This window comes from Schistocerca nitens, chromosome 8, assembly GCF_023898315.1.
Source record: "Schistocerca nitens isolate TAMUIC-IGC-003100 chromosome 8, iqSchNite1.1, whole genome shotgun sequence".
NCBI lineage: Eukaryota > Metazoa > Arthropoda > Insecta > Orthoptera > Acrididae > Schistocerca > Schistocerca nitens.
The window spans coordinates 366,829,762-366,857,531 of record NC_064621.1 but is presented as its reverse complement, the minus strand read 5'-3'; the positions used below and the strand labels follow the sequence as shown (position 1 = coordinate 366,857,531).

The 27,770-nt window shown below is 40.0% G+C and overlaps 1 protein-coding gene across 5 annotated transcripts in view; it reads right to left on the bottom strand.

Annotated features, from left to right (window-relative positions):
- Nucleotides 1-27,770, bottom strand: part of LOC126198452 (uncharacterized) — a 117,792-nt gene that overhangs the window by 42,168 nt on the left and 47,854 nt on the right. For all 5 annotated transcript variants that reach the window (XR_007540075.1, XR_007540076.1, XM_049934784.1 and 2 more), the window contains 3 exons: nt 22,432-22,650; nt 5,697-5,916; nt 2,277-2,379 (listed from right to left, as the gene is read on the bottom strand). Coding sequence is in view for 3 of the 5 variants with exons in the window: in XM_049934784.1 (XP_049790741.1) it covers nt 2,277-2,379; nt 5,697-5,916; nt 22,432-22,650 (542 nt within the window). In the remaining 2 variants the exon portion in view is untranslated. The remainder of the gene's footprint in view (nt 1-2,276; nt 2,380-5,696; nt 5,917-22,431; nt 22,651-27,770) is intronic.

The window sequence follows — 27,770 nt, the reverse complement described above, 5'->3', positions numbered from 1 at the left end:
ATTGACTCTGGCTTTTGAAAAATCTACTATGAGTAGGACGGGAGTTTATGAGTGGTATAACAGATTCAAGGAGGGTTGAGAAGGCGTAGAAGACAAAGGCTACCCCCAACACACTAGCACATCAATTACTGACGACAAGGTGGCAGACGTAAAGAAAACAGTTCTGGAAAACTCTGAATCAACATCAAAAAGGTTGCTGATGATATCAGCGTATGCTTTGGCTCACACTAAACAATTTTTTCAGACATTTTGGGCAAAGATAGTGTAGCATTAAAGTCTGTTCCAAATCATTCAATTTCGACCAAAAATGAAGTCACGCAGACACTGCTCAGGAATTGCTGAATGAAGTCAACAACAACCCAGAACTTCTAAAGAAGGTTATAACAGATGACAAACCATGGGTACACGGGTATGACGTCAAAACCAAGGCCCACTCATCCCAATGGAAACTGCCTGAAGAGTCAAGACCAAAAATTTAGACAAGTTTCATCACATGTGAAGGTACTTCTCACTGTTTTCTTCAATTTCAATGGGATAGTGCACCACGAGTTCCTGCCTTATGGTCGTATGTTCAATAATGAATACTACCCAGAAGATAGGCACCATTTGCATGAAGCAATCCAAAGAAAATGACCAAAAGTGTGGCAAAATCACTCATCAAAATTGCATCATGATAATGCTCCCACTCACACCTCAATGATTGTTCACGATTTTTTTGGCAAAAACAAAACCATTATGTTGTCTCAGTCACCATACTCACCAGACATGGCCCCATGCGCCTCTTTCTATTCCCAAGACTGAAGAGAACCATGAAATGACATCATTTTGCCTCTATTAGTGACATAAAAACAAAACTGTTATGTTGCCTCAACCATTATATTCGCCAGACATGGCCCATGCGACTTCTTTCTATACCCGAGGCTAACGAGAATGCTAAAACGATGTCATTTTGCCACCACTGTTGAAGTACAAACAGAATCACTGAAAGAACTGAAGAACATCATAAAAATTGGGTTCCAGAAGTGCTTCCAAGATTGGAAAAAGTGCTGGTGTGAGTGTATTATATCTGAGAGAGATAACTTTGGAGGGGCAAGGTTGATATTGATGAATAAATAAAGATTCTTTAAGATAAAGAAAAATTTCCTTTACCTTTTGATCACACCTCTTAAATGGGAGGAATCAGTTTTTGAATGACCCTCATGTACTGCCACTGTAAAGTTAAAGTTATATGCACTTTAATTTCAATTTCAGAATTTCCAAATAGATGAGCATTACTATCATATTTTCTGCAAAATGGTTCTCAGAAGCGACCACTAATCCACATCTTCAAAAATATCTGTCTCATCAGAACATAAAAAATCACATTCATTGCATTTTATTGTCATTCTGCACTGCAAAGTTAAAATTATACGCACTTTAAATTTTAGATCATAGTTTTTTCAATCAGGGCTCGGACAGCTGTTGGGTGTGGCCATCCCGAGGTTGGACATAGGCAAGGGCAGAGCATCTCCACAGAATTGCTCCTAATGTAGAACTGTGATGTCTACAATAACTTCTGAGTTCACTGCAGCTTCTTTTTACACTTACTCCAGTACAATTTCGTAACTATTTTTAGGTGTGTAGAATTTAACAGCACAGTTACAGGGGCTAATAAAAATTGAGCTATCACTGTTCTTTAAGTATGAATGCCAAATTATACAAATCATAACTGGACTAATTAAAGGTCTTGATATACATAAACAATCAAAACAATCACATAGTATGTATACACCTTATAGGGGAATTAACAGAATTCTCCCAATTGCAACAGATCATTCTTAAAGCATATAACATTGAGCCCTTTGTGTAAGGAGGAATGTTGTGTGTGTGTGTGTGTGAGAGAGAGAGAGAGAGAGAGAGAGAGAGAGAGAGAGAGAGAGAGAGAGAGAGAGCGGGAGAGAGAGAGAGAGAGCGGGAGAAATTTAAAATTACCAAATAAGCAGCAACCAGTCGCAAAATCATGTTTTATTTATTCACTTTTGCAAATTGATTTCAACTGATTAACAGCTTGGCTGTGAATAAATAAAACATGATTTTGCGAGTGGTTGCTGCTTATTTGGTAATTTTATGATTTACGGTGGCTGCACAACTTGGAAACCACATGGAGCCTGCCATTCATAAAAACAAAATTTGTTTCAGAATACATATAGCTCTGATTCACTGAGAGACCAACAGTTAAAATCAAGTAGTACATGTAGGAGGATTCAATTAAATGGCTACATATAATAGAATATTACCTGAGTTTCCAAATTTGTTGGTCTTTATGTTCTTTTAAAATTTCCTGAATACCTGCATCAGGCACATATGCAGAAACTACATCGCCGCCTGTCATTATCACACCTACAAAATCGTAAAGAAATATTTTACAATTACATTTAAATACACATTAAAAATTCATCTGCTACAATATATATATATATCTTGTGTAATAAATGCTAAACCCTGAATGGTTAATCAGCAAACATGTATGAAAACTAGCCCAAGCATTCAAAAAAACAAATGTTCAAACTACTCATATAAAATTATATGAGTGAAATAGTTACTTGGTGAAGGTATCGCAAGTTATGATAGGGAACAAAGCAAACATTGGAATGTCATTAAATGCAAATGTGTGCCTTCCAAACTGGGATAAATTCTTTTCTTTGTATATGTTCAACTGCACTAGTTCCTGGACAAGTGTCAAAAAGGTACTGCTAGCTGACACAATGCCAAATGTATTCAAGTTGCACCACTGCACATTCACCATGGTAAAAGAAAGTCTAACATTCAGCCATAAATCAGCTTCAGGCAGATCTCTTTCAGAAACTTATATAACTATCTACACCCACTGCAACATCACAATGTGACTCAGCTGTATGTTCATACTAATAATTAGGCTAAAAATAAATACTGTGAATACAAAGATTGCAACACATTTCCATGCTATATTCACACTGCTGCTCAAATGAAGTCCAATGGTACACCCACATGATAGATACATGATACTGCAAACACGTGTGACTTTTCAGAGGTGTGCTTTGTCCACATTTTCTCTTCATGGGTCACAATGTCCATGCGCATGCTATGTCCATTATGGAGCTCTGGTGCATAATTTGCACAAAGGTGACGATCTCCATGGAACTGACTGGCCAGTAAGGTTCCTGAATTCTACAAAACTTGTGTTGGGTGCTCTGTGGAATGGAAGAACAAGTTACAGCTTGTCAGTTACTGCCAAGGATTCTTCAAATTTCTACATAGCTCTTTCTCGGGATTGGAATCAGTTCTTAAGAAACTATTGAAACACTTCATAACAAGCATCACATGTTGCTGGCAATGCTTTGTGGCTTCAAATCTTATTCATTGTTTTGTTGCTGTGGAAGAGGTCTACCAGTTTTAAGACATTTTGACATATATCTGAGCTGTTAGCATTTTTACTTGTTTGGATAACACTGTATGTCAAACATCTTGTAATTAAGTTTAGCTTTGTTGTATGACTCTATCCACAACCAGAAAACAAATTATGTTTCATTTTTGAATACTAAGAAAGTGGCTTTCTGAACTAAGAAGTCATTTACCCAGGGCAAGAGGGGGAAAGGTTGGAAGATGAAGTGTTATCCTTTTATGTGACCTCTAAACAATATTTTGTCTGTGAGAAAGTGATACTGAATTCGTAAGTGTATTTACGTGAAGATATTTTATATGAAATGATATAAGCAAAAACATATAAATTCTTATTTTTTAATTTTATAATCAAAGAAACCCTATGATAAGAGAGAAGTATCTGAAATGCCATACAACTCTCACGTTATGTCATTGATAACAAATGAATAGAATGATCTTCATCTACCTTATCTTAAATTTTCATCTTCCTTCTACAGGAGCTCTGAGTGAACAGATGGAAGTTTCAATGTACCACTGACAGAAATAATTGAAATGTTCATTATACTTAATCACATATAATTACTGCAAAATCAATTACCTTCCTCATTTCCCTGTCATGTATATAATTTTCATTGTATTTGTATGATATTCAGTGATCCTCAGTGTGAAGTTGGAAGCGGATTGTCTGATGATGGAATGACCAAACACTATTCGTGTTCTATTGTTAAGCCCTCTGAGATTAATGTAAGGATGGCTTCTCTTGGTTCTACATAATATTCTGTGTAAGATTTGTTCTCAACTGATTGGTCATAAAGCACTGAACAATGACAACATGTAACATACAGGCTTGATGCAGTCCCATATTTTTGACAGTGGTGCATTTAACTGTTCATTGCATTCATTTTCAGAATTATCAATTTATCTGCAACTTACAATGCTTTCAAAACGGGTATTTTGCCCACCATCATTGGAAAGTGCATTCTTGATGTGGTTATTAATTTACTAAAAGCCTAATATTATTTGCAATATTTTGTTAAGTCACTCACTGAGGAACCTTTCATTGATATGTTTAAGGCACATTTCAAGGAGAAGGAACCCATTTTGGATCCCAGCTCTACACACACAACAGAAGAAGAGGAAGGAAAAAAAATCAACATATAAACTTGAAATTGAACTTCTATGACTTGCAAGATGTTTAAAAGAAAAGCAAGAACCAGAAAGAACTTCTTTCAACTAAAAAGTAACAAAATGCCCTCTGTCAATGAATGAAAGATATAAATAACAACCTAAATGAATATTTTAAAGGACAGCACTGCGCTATTACATTAGTGAGTCTCTGACCAGTTTTTTATTATCATGTGTGAAACAGAGAAAGAAAGGAACAGACAAAGTGAGGATTCACTAAAAATTGGGAATAAAAAGACACTTTGCTTGGAGATCATTTAACATACAAAACATATACATTATACGGGTTGTTTCTCCCAAGAGTCGTCTGGCGCATTTTCTCTGGCATTTCAGCAGATATCTGGAATTTCATTTTTGTGATGTGTAGCTAGAGTCAGTCCAAATACTGCTTTTCACATCTTTCACACGATGCCCAGTGTTGGCAGAAAGAGTCAGTTTGCTTCCCATTACAAACAAAATTATTTTTAAAGCAGCGTTTTACCTTCCAATTGTATAGAAATGGCCCAAATTAGTCTAGTGTGATATTTCTTTATCGATGTGAATTAAAAGGTAACTTGAAACACAAATATTAACTAGTACTCTGGCAGTGATTGAACAGCGCTGCTGCGTGCTGGTAGCAGCAAGTGCAGGCCAGGGTGGTTATGTTACTGCTGCAGTATTTGTTATTCTTCGTGTTTTATTGTCCTTGTTAATACAAATCAATGAATGACCACGTAAAATTTCACTATAAAAATAATTTTTTTAAACAGGGAACAAACCCTCACTTTCCATCAACAATGGGTGTCACATGAAAGACGTAATGAGAAGTATTTGTCTGGTCTGACTCAAGCTCCACACTGCAAACATTAAATTGCAAATATCTGCAGAAACGCCACAGAAACTGCACCTGACAACTCTTATGAGAGTCACCTCGTTTATTATGAATTAATAGCATTACAATATAATGAATTTTGCATCACTGACTGCACAAAGTCCAAATGCATCAACCTACAGATCATCAAGCACACCGGAAATGTTGGATAAATGGACAGCTTTGCTTCCAATTACTGTTTTCTAGCAGCTGCAGATTCCTACATCTAATACATTTCATTATTTTACAATCAGTAACTTACTGTAAAAGCCATCTTCAGCAGCAAGGTTGAAAGGTTCTGGTGTAGGACTGACAGAATTTACTCTGTGTCCTGCCTGATATGAATGTAGCACTCGCCCATCAAGTGTTGACACCTTGATGGTACCCTCTGCAGCAGCAGTCACCAGGGCACTTTGCTGGCCACGCACCCATGGCCAAGAGGTATGCAGAAATGTAAGGTCTCTCACCACACTCCCATGTAACTGTAAGGAGATCAATTGTAGCTTATTAAACTCAATAAAATCTTATTTTACAACAGTAGTGTTTTCAATGGAACTATTAGCTTTTATAAGTTGAGTTTGTTAAATTAAAATTCTTATTCTGTGACATAAGACAACATTACAGCCACATCTATTTTCAAGAGTTGAGTTTCGCTCCACCAGGAAACTTTTAATAGAAACCGATATCTATTGTCATTGATGATTTTAATATGCAAGGTATCATATTGGGCTATAAGCAGGATGTCGAAAACGGAGATGTTCTATTGTCATGGGCTGAGCCCAAAAACTATCATTTATCATTTATCCTTTATTTACCAGCAAAAGGTGGGAGAAAGGTTATAAACTCCACTGACTTTTTACAAAGGAAAGTATAGTACAGCAGTATCTAAAGTCTGTGTGTACCACTGTACTGAACACTTTACATAAATGATTGGCATGACAGATTTTGCAGGTATTAAAGAGTTCTGATTTAGAAAATTGCACAGAATGAACATTTTTTATTGCATTGATGGCAAATTAACCGATAACAGGCTTAAGAGCCATGGCAGGACTTGAAAAAGGCAAGAAAGGTGACAAAATGTTTGAAAAACGTGATTATAAGGTGATAAAATATTTTTAAAATATAGTTAAAAGGTGAAAAATTACTTCGATAAACACACATGGCACAAATTAACTGTTCATTTTTGATAATTGCTTACCAAAAAGACCGATTAAGACCATAATAAACTTCTTTATTATGACGCTGGATGGAGTATGGCCATTTTCTTCCCTTCATACAAACTTATTAACATATTCGGCATCGTCTCCTAATGTGTGCTTCAAAATGGAATATTTTCTCTCTGTGTCTGCATCTCCATCAGACAATGTAATAGAAACTTTAACAAGTTTTGAAACATATGGATACTTTAAGTCTATAGATGATGAGTCTTTTTTTGAGGTGTGCTCCAGCCAGTTAATTGTCAATACCTCTGTTATCTGTAACTGGGTCATCTTTCTCAAACTGTAGAACCTTCCACTAGTCAAGTAAGTAATCATGGCCAGCCATCAAATTCCATCATTTTTGCAAACTTTAACATGTCACTGCAGCTTCTCCTCTTTATTCGTTCTTTGGGGTCTAAAATACTAAAACTTTTCAGCGGTGCACTTGACAGCCATGCCTTTTGTGGTGTCACCGCCAGACACCACACTTGCTAAGTGGTAGCTTTAAATCGGCCGCGGTCCATTAGTACATGTTGGACCCGCGTGTCGCCACTGTCAGTGATCGCAGACCGAGCGCTACCACACGGCAGGTCTCGAGAGACGGACTAGCACTCGCCCCAGTTGTACGGACGACGTAGCTAGCGATGCACACTGACGAAGCCTCGCTCATTTGCAGAGCCGATAGTTAGAATAGCCTTCAGCTAAGTCAATGGCTACGACCTAGCAAGGCGCCATTAGCATTACATAGCTTGTATCTAAAGAGTCTCACTTGTATCGTCAAGAGCGATGTACCACAAGGATGGATTAAAGTTAAGTATTCCAGGAGCTATGTACTTTTCTTTATAGCATTCATTACGTATCCTGTTTCAGACCTATCTACTAGCCTGCGTGAGTTAACGCGTGCCTTTCGGCTACTTCCGAGTGGCGTGGCTGTCTTGTTATGCCACAACACCTTTTCCAATACTTGATTGAAAGCCAAGGTGTAATGATTCTGGGCATTCTTTAGAAACCAAAAACTTGACACAGTCTTTCAGTTTACTAAGGTCTTCAGTTATTCACCCGCAAACAAGGGCTAGTTGTTCAAGAGCAAGCAAATTAGCTGAAGGAGTTCATTATGAAAGACTTGAGAAATACTCTGTATTTTTCTCAAGGCAGAAACCTTCAAAATACAAACCAGATAGGTTTGAAGTATTACTTCATTACTGATGCAATTTGTAAATCAAAGGTGTTTGGTTTTGAAAGTTCTGTGTGAACTTAATGAATAGTTCTAGAGATGAAATTATGAAATGAAGTTCTGCTTTTGCTGAAGGTGTTTTGTAAAGTATTCACAGAGACAGTGTAGGGTTTGGACTGAACAGTAACAGACTTCTATTTAGAGGCAAGATGATGAAAACCAGTCATGCACATGTACCAACTGGTGTGGAATGATTTCCCATAAAGTGACCGAATTAACAATATACAGGGTGATTCAAAAAGAATACCACAACTTTAGGAATTTAAAACTCTGCAACGACAAAAGGCAGAGCTAAGCACTATCTGTCGGTGAATTAAGGGAGCTATAAAGTTTCATTTAGTTGTACATTTGTTCGCTTGAGGCGCTGTTGACTAGGCGTCAGCGTGAGTTGATGCTAAGATGGCGACCGCTCAACGGAAAGCTTTTTGTGTTATTGAGTACGGCAGAAGTGAATCGACAACAGTTGTTCAGCGTGCATTTCGAAGTATGGTGTTAAACCTCCTGATAGGTGGTGTATTAAACGTTGGTATAAACCTGAACGTCAACTACCCGAGGCGATGGATCGACCGCCAAGCAGCCCGTGACAGAGCACTTCATCACTGGCCTCCAAGAAGCCCTGATCTTACCCCCTGCGATTTTTTCTTATGGGGGTATGTTAAGGATATGGTGTTTCGGCCACCTCTCCCAGCCACCATTGATGATTTGAAACGAGAAATAACAGCAGCTATCCAAACTGTTACGCCTGATATGCTACAGAGAGTGTGGAACGAGTTGGAGTATCGGGTTGATATTGCTCGAGTGTCTGGAGGGGGCCATACTGAACATCTCTGAACTTGTTTTTGAGCGAAAAAAAACCTTTTTAAATACTCTTTGTAATGATGTATAACAGAAGGTTATATTATGTTTCTTTCATTAAATACACATTTTTAAAGTTGTGGTATTCTTTTTGAATCACCCTGTATTTTCCACTTGAGTAGCACTTTCAGAGACAGTTCACCATTTCTATCTTTTTTTGCACGTTAAAGTAATGTTGGGATGGACATCTAGCGAGATTCACGAACTGCTGCAAGTGAATTTCATTTCACTGTGAGGTTATTACAAGGAAGTATGATCAATATATTAGATAGTATCACAGACCAGAAGCTCTATCATGATTCTACCGTAGAAGACAGTAACGATAACTGTTGAGAGCCCAAATGTCATGTATGGAATGAGGAATTTTGTAACACTCACAAGCCTACGGAATTGTTTTATTTCTTATACAGTTCAACATTCATATTATTCTAACTAAGACTGTATCTTTTTCTCAACAATATGGCGACACAGGCATCAGGCTGTGTAACAAACCAGCAATAGTCACATTAGCAGATGGAGTTCGACAACTACCTTTGCAAAAAGCTTTGAAATTTAACTCTATGACGTTTGATTATACTAAAAATTAACAAATGCTGTATGAAGATATGGGTGACTGCCTTATGTACTTCATGATTGGTGTTCAACTGATAACTGTAAGTACTGGAAACGGCTCAGACCATCGCATTATATATGTCCTCTTGTTTCAGCAAATGTGCTTGAAAAACCACGTAACACCCAAAACATGTTGCGCTTGACAGAATAAACTAGCATTAACCAGCAAAGGTGGAGTCATTATTTCATTTACAGTGTACAGAAAAAAATGCCACACTTGGAGGTCAGCATGCAATTCCACATCCAGATTCAAGACAAAAGTTTATCTAGCAAAATCAGATTAAGTGCATTTTGAAAACACATGTATGAAGATAAGAAACTAGCACCACTGCCACATCATGCAATGTATCAGAATGTACAGAGGAACATGTATCACCCCACACTACCATACTTGCCATCGCAGCTCACTGAATAGACTGCTGGGATGTCAAACCCCAAGCCTACATCCACCACAAACCTATGGTTCGAATCCTCATCAGGTTCTTCCATTAATTTTTAGCCACCCATTCCCTAGTTCTCATTGTTTATAAACACGATATCATTTTGTCACATGACAATAGCCTACCACATGACAGTGGGCTCCATTAAACTGAATGCATGTGTCTATTAATCACATAGTGCACAACCATAACTGGCCCTGTCAAGTTCATATAGGGTAGCTTCCTGATGGAGTACACAAATGATGAATATGTCACTACGCTTTGAGTTTCGTTTTTTTGTGCACGAAAACAACTAGTGTCATTTGCGCCCATGTCAGAACTGTAGAACACTAAGGAAAAAAGGAAAGGCGTTAAAAATGACTACTCGTTAACCCCAAGCGACGGAAGGAAAGACAGCTATATAAAGGGACTTGGAGAAAGGTCCACAAAATATGCCATAGAGAAACGGAGGTCATGAACTAACGATTAAATGTCCTTCAGCATATTGCTAAGACAGATAAAAAGTAAAATGCTATTGACAACCCACATGTCGTAGGCTAAAATGGCCGGCAACTCAGATGCCAAACACAAATGAAAACATAAGTGGTTAAAAAAAGGGCATTCTATTAGGAAATGGCAAACTGTTGAGGGCAATGAGAACATAGTGGTGGGGGAGCACCACTTAACAAATGGCAATGGCTGAAGACACAGTGCCCAATACACTACCTAGATGAACCGATCTCGAGGCGAGAGGGCCGAGAGGAGGTCATCCAAGCTGATGGGAGAGGCTTAATTGCCCAGAGTTTGTTCTCATAAAAGGAAGACCAGTAGTGATACCAAAGTGACACCACCTGCTGACAGACAGCAACACAGGTATCATCGGAGGGAACGGAAGAATTAGCGGACCAAGGTACGAGGGCTGCAGCCTTGGCAGCAGCATCTGCACCTTCGTTTCCTGCAAAACTGATGTGATCAGGAACCGACATAAATATCACAGTGGCTCCATCAAGAGTGAGCAAGTGGCAGCTTTCCTGTATACGTTGTAATAAGGGATGGATGCTATACAGCACACTGAGGCAAAGGTGGTGAAGGGTTCACGCCCATTGGGAAAGTGCAGGTAGCATAAAGTGAGAGCTGCTGAAGCAAGAGCGAACTCCAGGAGGTAACAGAGAAGACAGATGCGCCTGATACTGGTAAGCAAAGAAATCATCAAAGAAGGTGGTGTAGGATGGGTGGCCCAGCATGGCAGACAAATTGCATGCATATCTGCTGAGGAGAAAGTCACCATGACATGACAGTGGTAGTTCGGTTGCTTCAGCATACAGACTCTCAATTGGGCTAGTGTAAAAGGTGCCAATGGTCAAATGGATGCCACGATGGTGGATATTATTGAGACAGCATAAGAGGGACAGATGTGCAGATCATAAACAAAACACTCATAATCTAGTTTTGAAGGGACAAAGGACTGATACAAAAAGAGGAAGGTGGTCCAATCTGCTATCCAGGAAGTGCCACTGAGGACACATAGAACATGAGGAACCGCATACAGCAGGCGGACAGGTAAGACACGTAAGAGGACCAAGAAATTTTCCTATCAATCATGAGCCCTAGGAATTTTACACTTTCAACGAACAGAAGAGCAACAGGTGCAAGATATAAAGGCAGTGTAACCAACAGCACTGCCAAAAATTCATACAAATTGTTTTGGCAGTGGAAAAGCGGAAGCCATTGACGATGCTCCATGAGTGAAGACAATTGAAGCATAACTGATGATGCTGCTCAAGGAGACAACTTTGTGAAGAACTGCAACAGATGGCAAAATTGTCAACAAAAAGGGAGCCAGAGATGCCCAGTGGGAGACAGGCCAGAATGGGACTAAGGGCGACAGCAAAGAGGATGACGCTCAGGACGGAACCCCGAGGCACACCGTTTTCCTGGATAAAGGTGTTCAACAAGTCAGAAACCACATGTACCTTTGAAAACCCAGTATTTTGAGAATTCCTGAAGGAAACGGGGCATGTGGCCATGGAAGCCCCACATGTAGAGGGTAAGGATACCAGTCCCCCTGCAGGTGTTGTAGGCTTTCTCCAAATCGAAAAACATGGCCACAGTCTGATATTTCCAAAGAAAAACATTCATGACACCTGAGTTGACAAACAAGATGGTCAACCGCACAACGGTGCACTTGAAATCCATACTGTGCAGTGGTTAGTAAACTGCGAGACTCGAGCCACCATACCAGCCGGGCATGAGTCACACGTTCCATCACCTTGCACACAAAGACGATGAGAGAAATGGGGCGATAACTAGACGGAAGGTGTTAGTCCTTGTTGGGCTTAGGTATTGGTATGACAGTGGCTTCACTGCAGCATGTGGGAAACATACCCTCTGCCAGATGCAACTGCACATATGAAGAAGAAAGTGTTTGTCCGCAAGAGAAAGGTTCTGCAACATCTGAATGTGAACATTGTCCGGCCCTACGCCGGAGGATTGGGATGGAGTGAGAGCAAGATCTAGCTCCCTCATAGTAAAGGCAGCATTGTAGCACTCACAAATTCTGAAAAGAAGGATATCGCCTGAGCCTCCTCCACTCATTTCTGATGGAGGAAAGTGGGTGACAGTGAGTGGAGCTCAATATCTCCACAAAATAGCAGCGCAAGGTGTTGGAGATAGCAGTAGGGTAGAAATTCGGGGATGGACCTTGGTCCCTGAGAGCTCTTAGAGGCTGGCCCACATGACGGAAAATGGTGTGGAACTGTTAAAACAACTAGTAAAGGAAAACCAGCCAGCTTTTCTGCTATCCCAAAGAATGCAAAGACACTGTGCCTGCAACTGTTTGTAACAAATACAGGTGGCCATCGTAGGATGATGGTCATAAATGTGGAGAGCACGTCTCCATGTGCGATTTGCGTCGCAGCACGCGTAAGTTTAATAAGGGACTGGGACACAGCAGGGCAAGGAGGAAGTGTGATGGATGGAACATTCTGAGGCGATAAGGATAATATTTGTAAGATATTCTATCTGATCACTGCAACTGCAATTCATTGAAGGTCGCCAGGGACAGGTAAAGCCTCCAGTTGGCCTTAGAAAGCTGCCATTTAGGTGTGCACATAGGTGGGGTAGGAGTCTGCAATCTGATAGCACATGGGAAATGGTTGCTTGAGTACGAGTCAGAGAGAACGGATCACTTGAGATGATAGGCAAGCTGGGCAGTGCAGAAGGAGAGGTCCAAAAGTGAATAGGTTGAGTGGAGTCTGAAAGGGACGTGGGTTCTCCCATGTTAAGGCAGATGAGGTAAAGGTGACTGAAAAGGTCAGCCACGAGGGCACCTCTCTGACAGGTTCTGGGCAAGCCCAAAGGGGATGGTGCACATTAAAGCACCAAGCAGCAGAAGAGGTGAGGGAGTTGCCCAATAAGCTGAAGGAAGTCTGCCCTGGTGACAATGAATGACAGAGGGCTGTAAATAGTAGAAAGGGAAAATGTCAAGTGAGGAAGGAAAAGGCGGAATGCAACAGCTTGAAGCCGGGTAGTCAGGGAGATGGGGGTGACAATGAATGTAATTCCAGATGAGCAGCATGACTCCCCCATTAGATGGAATGCCGTCCTCGCGGGGAAAGGTCAAAGCACACCGAGAAGAAATGCAAGAGCTCAAAGCGATTGTGAGGACGAAATTTTGTTTCCTGGAGGCAGAGAACAAGCGCATGCTGTGATTCTAAGAGCAGCCACAAGTTCTCTTTCTGGGATTGAAGGCCGTGAATGATCCACTGGAGGAGAATCATAATGAGGAACGGGGAGGGGGTACAAAATGAAGATGTGTCACCTCGGCAGCTGCCAAGTGCCAGCCTTCGAAGACTCACTGCTACAGGGTGCAGAGGCTGGAGGATCCTGCTCCATGAGATCTACAGAGGTGTCGGCATTCTCTCTCTCCCTATCTGCTGAGTCCCAGGCAGAAAAACTGTTGGTGGTGCACACTGGCAACATGGAGATCAGCTGGGCAAGGTTATCATGTGGCGATACCATTGAAGATGGTCTTCGATTAGGGAAGGAGAAGATAATTTGCTTTTGTAGGACTTCTAGGAGCCTTTCTGGTTGGCAGAGGAAAACTCAAGATGTTTGTTGGCTGAAGGGGTGCACAAAGTCTTCGCAGAAGTATTGCTTCTGTCCTTTCCGGCCTGCTAGTTGTGTAGCAGGTGACTTTGCCCCACGAGGCGAAAGTTTGGTGCCTTGCTGCACAGCTGGAGGAGGAGACGGGGATGCTACCATAACACTGGGAGATTTCATAACCACAGTGCTGAATTTGAGGTCACATGTCTGCATGGCCATGTCCTTCATGGAGTGAGATGTAGCAAGAACAGTACTGTAACTGCTGGATGGTAAAACTCAGGGTTTCCAACTAGCCAACAGCTTGCGAGCAAACAGGTGAAGGCACTTTTTCCTTCACCAGGAAATTCTGGACAGCCCACTCATCGAGATACACAAGGGTCAATCTCAGGAGGAGGCTGCATTATCGCCATTGCAATTGATACAGAGATAGAGGCAGATAATTACTCTCATGAGCATCCCTACCAAGGTTACACATTTGGCCGGGTGTCGACAGGACAGTCGAGTGTGGTTGTAAAGATGACACTGGTAGCAGCACATCAGGTTCGGAATGTACGGTCGGACTGTGATAACTTCATAGCCTGCTTTGATCTTTGATGGAAGCACCACTCTATCAAAAGTGAGAAAAAGAGTGCATATGAGCAGTAATGATGCATCTACCTTTTGCATCACTCGACGGACTGCAATGACACCCTGGATCAGAGAGTTATGTCTGGATTTCTGACTCAGTCACATCATCAAGCAGCCTCGTGTGAATAACACCACAGGAGGAATTCAGTGTTTGATGGGCCTCAACACAAACAGCGAAGCTACAAGAAGTAGTTGTGCTCGAAAATCAGAAGCAGTCCAGAAAATCAAAAGCCATCTCATACACGAAAGCAGGATTTCACAGGGCCAGCAATTACATCAACACCTTCCTGAATAATAAACAGATTTAATGTAGCAAAGGACTGACTGCCTTCAGGACATGAAACCACAAGGAACCATGGTGCACCTGGCAGGGTCTTTGAATCGTTAGCCTCATTCTGTTTACGTTTGGTAGATATTGATTGTAGAGAAGATGATTGGCTCATTATGAGAAAATCCCCCCATGATTGCCAGCTTCTTCAATGGTGTGCTCCTTCCAACTGGGGAGCCCCCTCAGAAGGTGGCGCAACCACCTTAGGTGTTCGTTTACACGTCCTGTCACACCTCCCAAACACTTGACAGAGGGACCATTCGGCAATTTGGGAAGGTAGCAGCTCAGGCAATTACCCCTCCCTAGACCTGGCCTGTACTATGAGGTACAGGCAAACCATATCTGTCAGCCTGGAGCTGGGAATTACGCGTTACCCTGTCATCTGTTACACATCAGACCCGTGGGCTGGCCTTCGGTAGAACACAGGGAGGAAGAAGAGAAGAGGAATCTCAAATGCTGAAGTGGAAAAAGGATAGGAGAAGGGGAACAAATAAAGGATAAAGGAACAAAAAACAGTGGAGAGAGTGTGGCTACTGAATATGCAGAACATATTTCCCAAAACATCCCAAACAAGTTCCCCAAGGGAGGGAAAAAGAATAGCAAGAGATACACATGCAGCACAGAAGAGAAAAGATGCTGCAAAGGCTGGGGCCCCGTGGTAGCCTAAAAAAACCCAAAGAGTGGCGAGTCCCCTGGGGGGAGGTGCTGGTGCTGGGTGAACCCAATAACCAAGCTGCTGCTGCTGCTCATGCATATACCACATGGTATCCTCAAAAGGTAACATCCCAATAACAATGTTTTTCTTTACCTGGAGCAACACCTTCTAGAAACCGATAATCTTTGTCCACAAGTAATGGACAGAGGTTGCCCAAGGACTAGACAACACCACAAAAATGGCAGGACGCGATTCTTGAAACCACTCACCAATCACCTTCGCAAAGTATCCATTACTCTGCAAGGCAGTCCAGATATCTCAAAGACAGATTGTTGACGTGTTGCACGACAAAGAACTTCATCCATATCATTACACATTAACTAAACACTACTCGCCAGAAGACCACAGTCGACGAGTTAAATTTTATGAATGGACTTCGCACTAAGTGGAAGATAGCAAACATTTTATACGTGAAGTGATATAGACTAACAAATCTAGCTTCACAAGCTGCGACATCGTCGCGAAAAAACAGTGACCCGTATATGTAATAAGTTTCCTTTAATTTACGTCTATGGTCACAAACTTTTTGCTAACAGATTACTGGTTTTGGTCTTTAATGACTATCATAAGATCTGCAGCAAAAATGGGAAAAACATAAATACACTCACAAACTGTATACAGCTTAAGAACAATACATAGACCATAATGAAAAGTAATACTGACAAAATTTACATTTATGTGCTTTAAATATGAAGATGCATACCTGTTTCATAAAAACAAAGTCCTAATGTACTGCAGCCATAGTAGCATCGTCAAATACATATAAATAACATCACATGCACGAGTCATGCTGTCAGTAGTACTGCTGTTTAAAACAAGCTGCCGTACAGTAGCCACAAGATGTTTGTGCAGTAAGTTCACCAGATGTTGCTAATGTCGGCATACATTAGTTTTCAATAATTAATTGAAACAGCAAAAATAAATTGGGATATAATAGTTGAAGTCTTGACCACCGTTGATAGTGTACTGGGTAATATTAAACAACCATAAAGCAAATTGCTAAAGGAGCTATAAATGAAACAAGACATAGTGCTGCACATAATCAGCACCCCCTGTTAGCACTAACGCCAGAATTCTGCACAGGCACGAATTGGTTGGAGGAACGTGACCAGCAGAGGGCCCCCTCGTACCTTACGGTACTCCGTTGCAAGAAAAGAATGATAAAATTCCGTAACAGTGGATGATCCACATTATCTGATTAATGTAGTCTATGAAATGAATAGAGAAGGAACAAGAACATACTAGAGTCATGTGTAGAATGTATGAAAATAAAGTAAATACATGATGCACTCAATACTAGGTGGACTTATCAACACACTTTATATAACAGAGGCGTGCAGTGATTAGAGTAAAACATTGTCAAATAAAGCAAAGTAGGCATGGGGCACAAAGTCATTTTGCCAGTTAAGCTGTTTAGATGGTTTTCCATTTTTTGCTTCAAGCTCCTCTAACAAATTAAGAGCACGGCCTTTTTCCACTCTGTGAAGAATACGCATACAACTCTCAAAGCTCCCTGTGAAATGACCAGTTTCAGATAAATGCTGTCCCAGTTTAAACCTTATTTTGAAAGAGCGGACTGTTTAACCGATATAATATTTGTCACAGTTACTGCCGTCAACCCTGTATACTCCAGAGCCATCAAATTTATCATAGTTCCCTTTCAGTTTACATTTTATTCGTAGTTTTAGGGTGTTATTAACCTGAAAGCCACATCTGACATCAGACTTTTTAAAACATTTTTCTATTTGCAGGGACATTTTGCCGTTAAATTGCATAGGAATGGTTTTCATTCTATCTTTACCGATTCTCTTTTGTGTGTGGGTGTGTGTGTGTGCCTGGTGTACAAACGTTTCTTTAGCCTACTGTAGGGGCGCATGACGTCATTTATAGAAAAGCCGTTCGCTACCGCGATTTGCTTCAAAATGCTAAGTTCTTTATGTATTTCATTTTCGTCCAAAGGTAGACAAAGGAGCCGGTGAACCATGGAAGTGAAGAAAGCTTTTTTGTATTGGGGAGGATGGCATGAACTGGCATTGATGATACTGTCTGTATAAGTTTTGGGGTCAAGAATAGTGCTGAGCTATCGAATGTAATTAAGAATATACATATACCAAATAATGCGACATTAGCATCCTTGGATGTAAAAAAATCTTTACAGTAATGTCCCAGTTAAAGAAACCATTGATATTATTAGATGCAATCTCCTCTCCCCCAACAAGATTAGTACTGCAGAGTGTACAGAACTAATCGAACTCCTAGATTTTGTCTTAGCTTACAATTTTTTTAACTTTAATGACAAAATTTATTATCAAAAGGACGGGCTTGCGATACGTAATAGCCTAGCTGGCACTTTAGCAGACATTTTTATCAATGATTTAGAACGTAAATTTTTTGCCAAGCATCCACAACTAAAATATAAAACGATTTATTACAAACAGTATGTCGATGACATTTTATTACTGATAGAAGGGGATACCAGTGAGGCCAACACATTCGCCCAAGCAATAGGTAGCATGCACACCGAAATAACTTTTACCACTTAAATAGAAGATGGCGCCATTAACTACCTAGATCTCACTATTAATATAGTTAATAACAAACATAACTTTTCGATTTTTAGGAAACCAACTTGTGCAGACAGTATCATCAATGCCAGTTCATGCTATCCTCCCCAATACAAAAAAGTTTTCTTCACTTCCATGGTTCACCGGCTCCTTCGTCTACCTTTGGACGAAATCGAAATACATAAAGAATTTTGCATTTTAAAGCAAATCGTGGTAGCTAACAGCTTTTCTATAAATGACGTCACGCGCCCCTACAGTAGGCTAAAGAAACGTTTAACAAACACCAGGCACACACACACCCACACACAAAAGAGAATCGGTAAAGATAGAATGAAAACCATTCCTATGCAATTTAACGGCAAAATGTCCCTGCAAATAGAAAAATGTTTTAAAAAGTCTGATGTCAGATGTGGCTTTCAGGATAATAACACCCTAAAACTACGAATAAAACATAAACTGAAAGGGAACTATGATAAATTTGATGGCTCTGGAGTATACAGGATTGACTGCAGTAACTGTGACAAATATTATATCGGTCAAACAGCACGCTCTTTTAAATTAAGGTTTAAAGAACATTCACAGCCATGAAACAAAACGGCTTTGGGACAGCATTTATCTGAAACGGGTCATTCCATAGGGAGCATTGAGAGTTGTATGTGTATTCTTCACAGAGTGGAAAAAGGCCGTGCTCTTAATTTGTTAAGGAGCTTAAAATTTATAAAGCAAAAAATGGAGAACCGGCTAAACTGCGTAACTGGCAAAATGACTTTGTGCCCCATGCCTACTTTGCTTTATTTGACAATGTTTTACTCTAATCACTGCACGCCTCTGTTATATATATAGTGTGTTGATAAGGTCACCTAGTATTGAGTGCATCACCTATATACTTCTTTTTCATACATTTTACGCATGACTCTAGTATGTTCTTGTTCCTTCTCTATTCATTTCATCGACTACATTAATCAGATAATGTGGATCATCCACTGTTAGGGAATTTTATCATTCTTTTCTTGCAGTGGAGTACCGCAGGGTACGAGGGGGCCCTCTGCTGGTCACGTTCCTCCAACCAATTCCCGCCTGCGCGGAATTCTAGCATTAGCGCTAACAGAGGGCACTGATTACGTGCAGCACTATGTTTTCTTTCATTTATAGCTCCTTTAGCAATTTGTTTTATGGTTGTTTAATATTACCCAGTACACTATCAATGGTGGTTAATACTTATGTCATTATCTAGAATATTGACACTAGAGCACATGTCAACCACTGTTTTTTAACTCTTCCTCTTTTTAACAATATTACTTTTGTCGTGTTCTTCTTTTTATTGCTTTTTATTACTGTAATGCCTTTTATACGTTATAAGCTTATCACAGAATTCAACTATTATATCCCAATTTATTTTTGCTGTTTCAATTAATTATTGAAAACTAGTATATGCCGACATTAGCGACATCTGGTGAACTTACTGCACAAACATCTTGTGGCTACTGTACGACAGCTTGTTTTAAAAAGCAGTACTACTGACAACATGACTCGTGCATGTGATGTTATTTATACGTATTTGACGATGCTGGTACTGATTCCGCATGTAACATTTGATGCTACCATGGCTACAGTACATTAGGACTTTGTTTTTATGAAACAGGTATGCATCTTCATATTTAAAGCATACAAATGTAAATTTTGTCAGTACTACTTTTCATTATGGTCTATGTATTGTTCTTAAGCTGTATACAGTTTGCGAGTGTATTTATGTTTTTCCCATTTTTGCTGCAGATCTGATGATAGTCATTAAAGACCGAAACCGGTAATCTTTTAAGAAAAATTTTGTGACCATAGACATAAATTAAAGGAAACTTATTAAATCTAGCTTCACTTGTGAAGGTATTTTCAACCTCCACAATAGCCTTTATAGATCGGAACACAAGTCCCGTTACCCAATAAACATGGCTTTCAGGCGCACTTTGGCATAAACCTGTGGGCTGGAAATATTGGATGAGTGTTTTTGGGCCCTTATCTATTGCCGAACAAGCTGAATATCCCCCTATATAGTACGTTTCTTTGTAATACTTTGCTTTATGCATTAAAAAATGTTGCACCTGGTGTTTGGTGTCAGCTATGGTTTCCATACAATGGTGCACTGCCATGCTTTGGAATGAAAGTGTGTAACTATTTAAATGAAGCATTTCCAAGGAAACGGAATGCTCATGGAAGTCTAATGCTCTGGCTCCACATTTTCCGGACCTTAATCCACTATATTTGTATTTGTGGGGACGAGTGGTGAAGTGTTTGCAACTGCAGGGTGGTCACTTTGAACATATTCTCTACAACGTATGTTGCTCGTACATGTACATACCAGCTCTGCAAAGAGAAGCCTCAATGTCAAATGTACTTCATGGAATTACTGTGCGTTGCGTAATGTGCAATCTATTGTAGCCTACCTATTGTGTTTTTTGTACCCCATTGGACACAGGTGAGGTTACTGTATCCTCTATTATTTTCTATTGGCTTTATTTGTGTCATGGACGAAACAATGTGGTCATTTTTGTGTGTAAGAAGTTCATATTATGTCTTAGTGTTTAAATGAGGGTAATAGTAACAGAAAGAAACACACAAGATACCACATTGTAGAGGTGTAAATTCGATACAATTTGATGCTTTAACTGGGAAAAATATGTTTGGCAGAAACTCGTCTCCAACATTGGTGACTCTGAATACCCATTCCCCATAGCACTGCCTAGTCTCACTGACCTAATGGGACAGTTCTGGCACATTGTATAGTTCGCGCTACCTATTCTTGGTCACAGTGCATGCAGTTACAGCATTGCCAGAGCCTTGTTTTTAAAATCACGTTTCTATTAAACCTATTGGCAGGACTAGGTTTTGCTAGATATACTTTTGCCTTGATATGAGATGAGAAATCGCATGCTGAATGATAAGTGTGGCATTTTTTCTTCACCGTGTTATCGACACAGATGTAATACCACAATATGAAACTATTCCATCATTATTACACTGGTGCAGCTTGAGAACTGAAGGTGATTTACTGTCAAACCACCATGAATGGCTCAGAAGGTACAGAATAAAAATTTAGAAATTCTAGCTGAGTTAACCAAGGAAAATGGAAATTACCTAAATATAAACACACTGGCTGTGTCTGTTTCCAAAAACAGAAATAGTTATGATTATATTACAGTGAATAATTGTTAGTAGCTCAGCTGAAAGGCTGCATGGTATCACAATATAGTATACAACAGATTTATTTATTTATTTATTTATTTATTGTGGAAGGACAAAATTCAGGTTTTTCACATCTGATGGTAGCTTGAATTCATTTAATTATGCTTCTAACTCTTGTAGCACATCATACTTATTTTGAGCTTATTAGGGCTGTTATCTACTTATTGCATTTTGTGTCTCACATTTTCCTTTCCTGTTGTAAGGAATGCTTTATCCAAGTGATTATAAACACAATAACATCTTGTTGATATAGTTTGTTATAGCTTCCTGCTGTCTGGTCCAATAAAAACAAATAAAAAAAAGTTATGAAATGAAATTTTAATACCTTTCCTTCCCTCCCTGCCTCTTTGTGCTCTAATGTTGTGCATTTGTTATTGTCCAAGCTTCACATTATGTCGGTAAGCGTATTTTTACATACTTTCAACAATGTAATTGTTTCTAATGAAAATGTTTTTGAGGTACGATAGATTGACCTTTTTTAAAAAAATAAAATTGTTGTTATTGTTTTTCAATTTGTCTTTTGCACATAAATGAATTGGAAAATAGTGTATCGGAATGTTTTCCATTTTCACTATATTTCATAGGTCTGTGGAAAATAGTGTATCAGATTGTTTTTTTTTATTTTCACTATATTTCGTAGGTCTGTACTGCTTATGTGATGTGATACAAAGTATTGTGAATGATGGCATTAGCACACAGTACTTCCCCACATATATTTTTTAATTAGTGGGCTTGATTTTTGTTGGTGATGTAGAAATCTACATAACTACTGACTCTTGTTCACTAATAAGCTGTCAATTCCACAGTCCCATGTAGCTGAGACTCACAAGCAGCTGTTCATCATCATCCTCAGAAGGGTTAAATCTGATCAAAATATTACCAATGTCTCTTCAAATATAAAATTTTACAAGCATGTTTAGTTCTCTTACTAAACAAACATTTCTATGTCGTTAATAAAAACATCTGCATGATACTAGCGATGCTGTTGCTTGTGGCATATCTTCTTGATGTTGGTGAATATAAATTAATTTTGCTTAACCAAGTGTGAAAAACTTGTGTAAAGTGTAACAGGTGAATCTTTAACCTTTGATAACAGTTCTTACATCATATACAAAATCCAAAGGAAGAGGCATGCGTAAGTCAAGAAGTGTGAGGCCCCTTCCATTAACATTGACAAGAACAGCCATGTGAGGACATGCTGGATCTGCAGCTAGGCCTGTGCGATCACGTCCACTGAAGGCACAATTGTCATATGCAACCAACTGCTCACCACGTTCTACATCCACCACAGCCAGCCGCCGAGCTGTAGTAGCAGCCAAGATCTGTATAACAAAAAATCACGTGTAATATTTAAAATGCACTTCTTTAACAATAAAATAGTTTAGACGAAAAAAAGCATGTAGTTGAAAACATACTTAAGGGATACGCAAAAAATGTGAAATAAAAATATGTAACTACACCAACTATTTAATGTTTATGAATGTCATTACCTAAACAAATAACTTTTTATTCACTAAATACACCTTATTTTATTTAGAAATGTATGTGACCCTTCATGATTTTTTTTCAACTGTGTGATGGTTTCACATATATAAAACACAATTCCTTTGTAGTTTTCCTTACCAAAAGTGAGGAAAATAGCTTCACGCTTCACACTTGGGTTCTGGAGCATGTTAACAAAGAAATTGCATAACAGCAGCCTCATGTTTAAATAAGCGAGATGCTGTAGTTGGCAGTCACGTGGGTGTGAGGTATGATTGCTTGTGTGTGTGTGTGTGTGTGTGTGTGTGTGTTTTACTGACAAATAATGTGGCTGACAGCTTTATGTATCTTTTAACTGTGTATGTCTGCAACTGACGTGTCATATTTACATAAGTAGCAATATGTATTTTCCTACATGGTTAGTATTCAAACCTGGAGTTCCATTGTTTGAAGAGAAATAATTTAATTTTGCTATTTAAATGAATTTTTATACAAACATCAAAAAAGTTTTGCATCAGCCCTATTCCCAGAACTCCTGAAGAAAGAAGTTGACTGTGGATATTTTATCACAGACACAATCACTTTGTTCAGATATGTCACTAAACCTGCCCAAAGATGTAAACAACCATGCGTGAGCAGTGCCTATTAGACGGAGAGGGTCCAGTAGTCGATCACTTCCAGTCATTCCACCAGAAAGGTGGTACATGGCTTGTGTTGTCAGTAGTTCAACCATGCCTAGATGATCAATACTGCAGTTCGATCGCGTCTGCATTGTTACTTTATGCCAGGAAGGGCTCTCAACACGGGAAATGTCCACGCATCTCAGAGTGAATGAAAGCGATGTTGTTCGGACATGGAGGAGATACAGAAAGACAGTAACTGTCGATGACATGCCTCACTAAGGCTGCCCAATGGCTAATACTGCAGTAAATGACCATACCCACAGATTATGACTCGGAGGAACCCTGACAGCAATGCCACCATGTTGAATAATGCTGTTCGTGCAGCCACAGGACTTCACGTTATGACTCAAACTGTGCGCAATAGACTGCACGATGCGCAACTTCACTCCTGACGTCCATGGGGAGGTCCATCTTTGCAAATCACGCCATCATGCAGCGCAGTACAGATGGGACCCACAACCACCATGCAGCGCGGTACAGATGGTCCCAACAACATGCCAAATGGACTGCTCAGGATTGGCATCACGTTCTCTTCACCAACGAGTGTCGCATATGCCTTCAACCAGACAATTGTTGGATACATGTTTGGAGGCAACCCGGTCAGGCTGGACGCCTTAGACACACTGTCCAGCGAGTGCAACAAGGTGGAGGTTCCCTGCTGTTTTGGGGTGGCATTATGTGGGGCCGATGTACGCTGCTGGTGATCATGGGAGGCACCGTAACAGCTGTACGATATGTGAATGCCATCCTCCGACCGATGGTGCAACCATATCGGAAGCATATTGGTGAGGCATTCATCTTCACGGACAACAATTTGTGCCCCCATCATGTATATCCTGTGAATGACTTTCTTCAGGATAATGACATCGTTCGACTAGAGTGGCCAGCATGTTCTCCAGACATGAACCCTATCAAACATGCCTGGGATGGATTGAAAAGGGCTGTTTATGGACGACGTGACCCACCGACCACTCTGAGGGATTTATGCCGAATCGCTGTTGAGGAGTGGGACAATCTAGGCCAACAGTGTCTTGATGAACTTGTGGATAGTATGCCATAACAAGTACAGGCATGCATCAATGCAAGAGGATGTGCTACTGGGTATTAGAGCTACCAGAGTGTACAGCAATCTGGACCACCACCTCTGGAGGTCTTGCTGTATGGTAGTACAACATACAATGTGTGGTTTTCATGAGCAATAAAAAGGGTGGAAATGATGTTTATGTTGATCTCTATTCCGATTTTCTGTACAGGCTCCAGAACTCTCGGAACCGAGGTGATGCAAAACTTTTTTTGATGTATGTATATTTTCCCCCATGTTTAGTATTGTCAACAAGAGGTACACAATATAACTTCCATGCAAATTATGAACCGTGTGCAACTAACTGACTCAATGCGTACTTCTTATCTATGTTCGAGGCTGGTGAAGCAGCAAGCTAAATGCCACACTACAAATCCAAAACTCCAAGACCAGCTCTTGATCAGTCCTAGAGTTTGGTCTCTCGCTTATTGATTCTTTTATCTTGGGTAAATAATTTTTATACATGAAAAACACCAAGCTGCACCATTTGAAGTCCACACTGCAGATCACCATATAAACAGCTGGAGAATGCCTTGTAGAGGAAACTGACCTCTAGATTGAGGATAGCTTTATCTTTACACCTGTATCCACACACATACTTGTGCCAGTACTAGCCTTCCCTTTCCTGTTTCACTCACTAATGGGGTGAGGGAAAAACAACTGTCTATATGCCTCTGCATAAGCCCTTATTTCTCTCATCTTGTCTTTGTAGTCCCTGTGCAAATTGTATAAGTGTGTATCAAATATAAACCAATTTATGTAAGCTTGAGAAAAATTCAGACACACAAATTCAGTTTTTCTATACAGCCTCTAGAATGGAAAATATATTTTTCCCCATGGATACACAGTTTCTCAATCATATTTTCATAAAATGAATATGGCTGTGACCAGCCAGTTGCACACAAACACATCAACAATGCAATCATCATCAAATCTGTGTCACCCGACTGCTTCCTTTGGTGGTCCAAACAAATGAAAATCGCAGGACAATAAATCCAAACTGTGGTCAAGAACAATTCCTGAGCTTTTGTTTAGTTGAGGCAGCTGTGTGGGGTAATGCATTGTCATAAACCAAGCTCACACCCCACATTGGAAATGCATGCCTTTTCTGACAATATGCAAGTTTTGTTTGGTCCAAAAACTGGCAATAGTATGCGGCATTCACAGTACGATGTTCGTGGAGAAAATAGATGACAAGAACTCCTTTATAATCAATCACGAGTGTCACAAGAATCTTCTCCACACAGTGATGGTTTTTGGCTTTGACGGGTACAGATTTGTTCTTTTTCCGCCATTTGATGCCCCCCCCGCCTCACCCAATTTTCTTCTCTTTTTTGATTGCATGGTGTAACAGTGCATCCAAGTTTCATCATAGGTCACAAACTGGTGTAAAAAATAGTTCCCCTTCAATTTGGTGGTGTCAGTAGCTGTTCGCATACTTCAAGATAATGAAATCAGACAGTTTCGGAAACCCAAGGTTTTCAGTAAGGATTGCCTGAGCACTACTATCGCTTATGCAAACATCAGTAGCAATTTCAGCAACTACTACTCAGTGACCACCTTCAGTTAACTTACTAACAATGTGACTATCCTCCTCCACAGTCATGCTGCCCCATGGGAGATGTTGGCGAGCTGCCTTCTCAACTATTTCCCATCTCATAAAAACTGTTTTCACCACACATACACTTGAGTCTTTCTCAGGATGTTGCTTCTAAACTATGCCCCAAGTCTTTTCAAAATTTCAAATGGTTTTGTGACCTCTGTTGTGGAAAACTCAATTGTAAAGCTTTGCACAACACAACGGTCCTTGTGCTCTGGCACTGCGATTGTGACTAAGGATATGGTGCAACAACATTCTAGTTGTGGAGAACAATCAGTGGATACAAGAGCAACAATGAGCAGAGTTCGCATGGCTCTCCATTTACAAAAGGCATGTAAAACAAAACTTTTGGTTTATATTTGATTCACCCTCATATATTGGCAGCCGTAGAATTCCATTGCAGTCAGCCACAAATGCAAGTCCTGTATATTTTCTCAACAGCATTTCGTGAAACACTATCATCCGTCATCTTCCCATCAGAGATTCCCATTTGAGTTCTCATAGTATCCCTATAATATTCACGTGTTGATCGAACCTACTGGTAACAAATCTGCCTGCCCCTGAATTACTTCACTGTCTTCCTTTAATTTGAGCACTCTAGCAGTATTCAAGAGTGGGTCATGCTAGTGTTCTGCACACTGTTTCCTTTATTCTCCCAATGAACCAAAATCGACGATTAACTTCCCTACAACCTCATTTCATTTCGTTTCGCTCTGTAATGTTACACTTAGATATTTATTCGTCTCAAGCAGCATACCAATAACACTGTATTCAAACATTACAGGACAGTCTTTCCTCCTTATCTGTACTAACTTACATTTTTCTACATTTGGCAAGCTAACATACATCAAAGCAAACAGAAATTCTATCTACATCGTCCTGTATCCCCCCCCCCCAGTCACTCACCCTTGACACTCCAACTTTCTCGTACATTACAGCATTTTTTGCAAATAGTCACAGATTGCTGTTCATTTATCTTTCAGATCGTTACTGTACATAGAGAACAAGAGCGGTCCCATCATGCTTTCCTGGGACACTCCTGGTGATAACCTCATCTCTGATGAACAACTGCCATCCAGAACAATGTACTGGGTTGTATTACTTAAAGAGCCTTCGAACTACTTGCATATATGAGACCCAATTCCGCATGCTCAGACCTTCGTTAAAAGTCTACAATGAACCACAGAAATAAACACTTTCCAGAAATCCAGGCATACCGAAACTGCCTGTTGCACTTCATCCATGGTTAACAGGATATTATGCAAGGAAAGGGTAAGCTGCATTTTGCAGGAGTTATGCTTTGTAAATCTGTGGTGATTTGTCAAAAGAAGTTTTTCTTTCTCAAACAAATTTATTATGTTAGATCTTAGTACATGCTCAAGAATTCTGCAGCAAACCAATGTTTTGGCGTGTTGATATGCAGTATTTCAGGTCAAATTCCCCCCCCCCCCCATCCCCCCCTTCTTATATACAGCAGTACATGTACTTTTCTTCCAGTCACCTATGGCTTTGCACTGGCTGAGAGATTTGTGATAAATCCAAGCCAAGGAAGGGGCTAATTTCACAGAGTACTCTGTAAAACCATACTGGGATTCC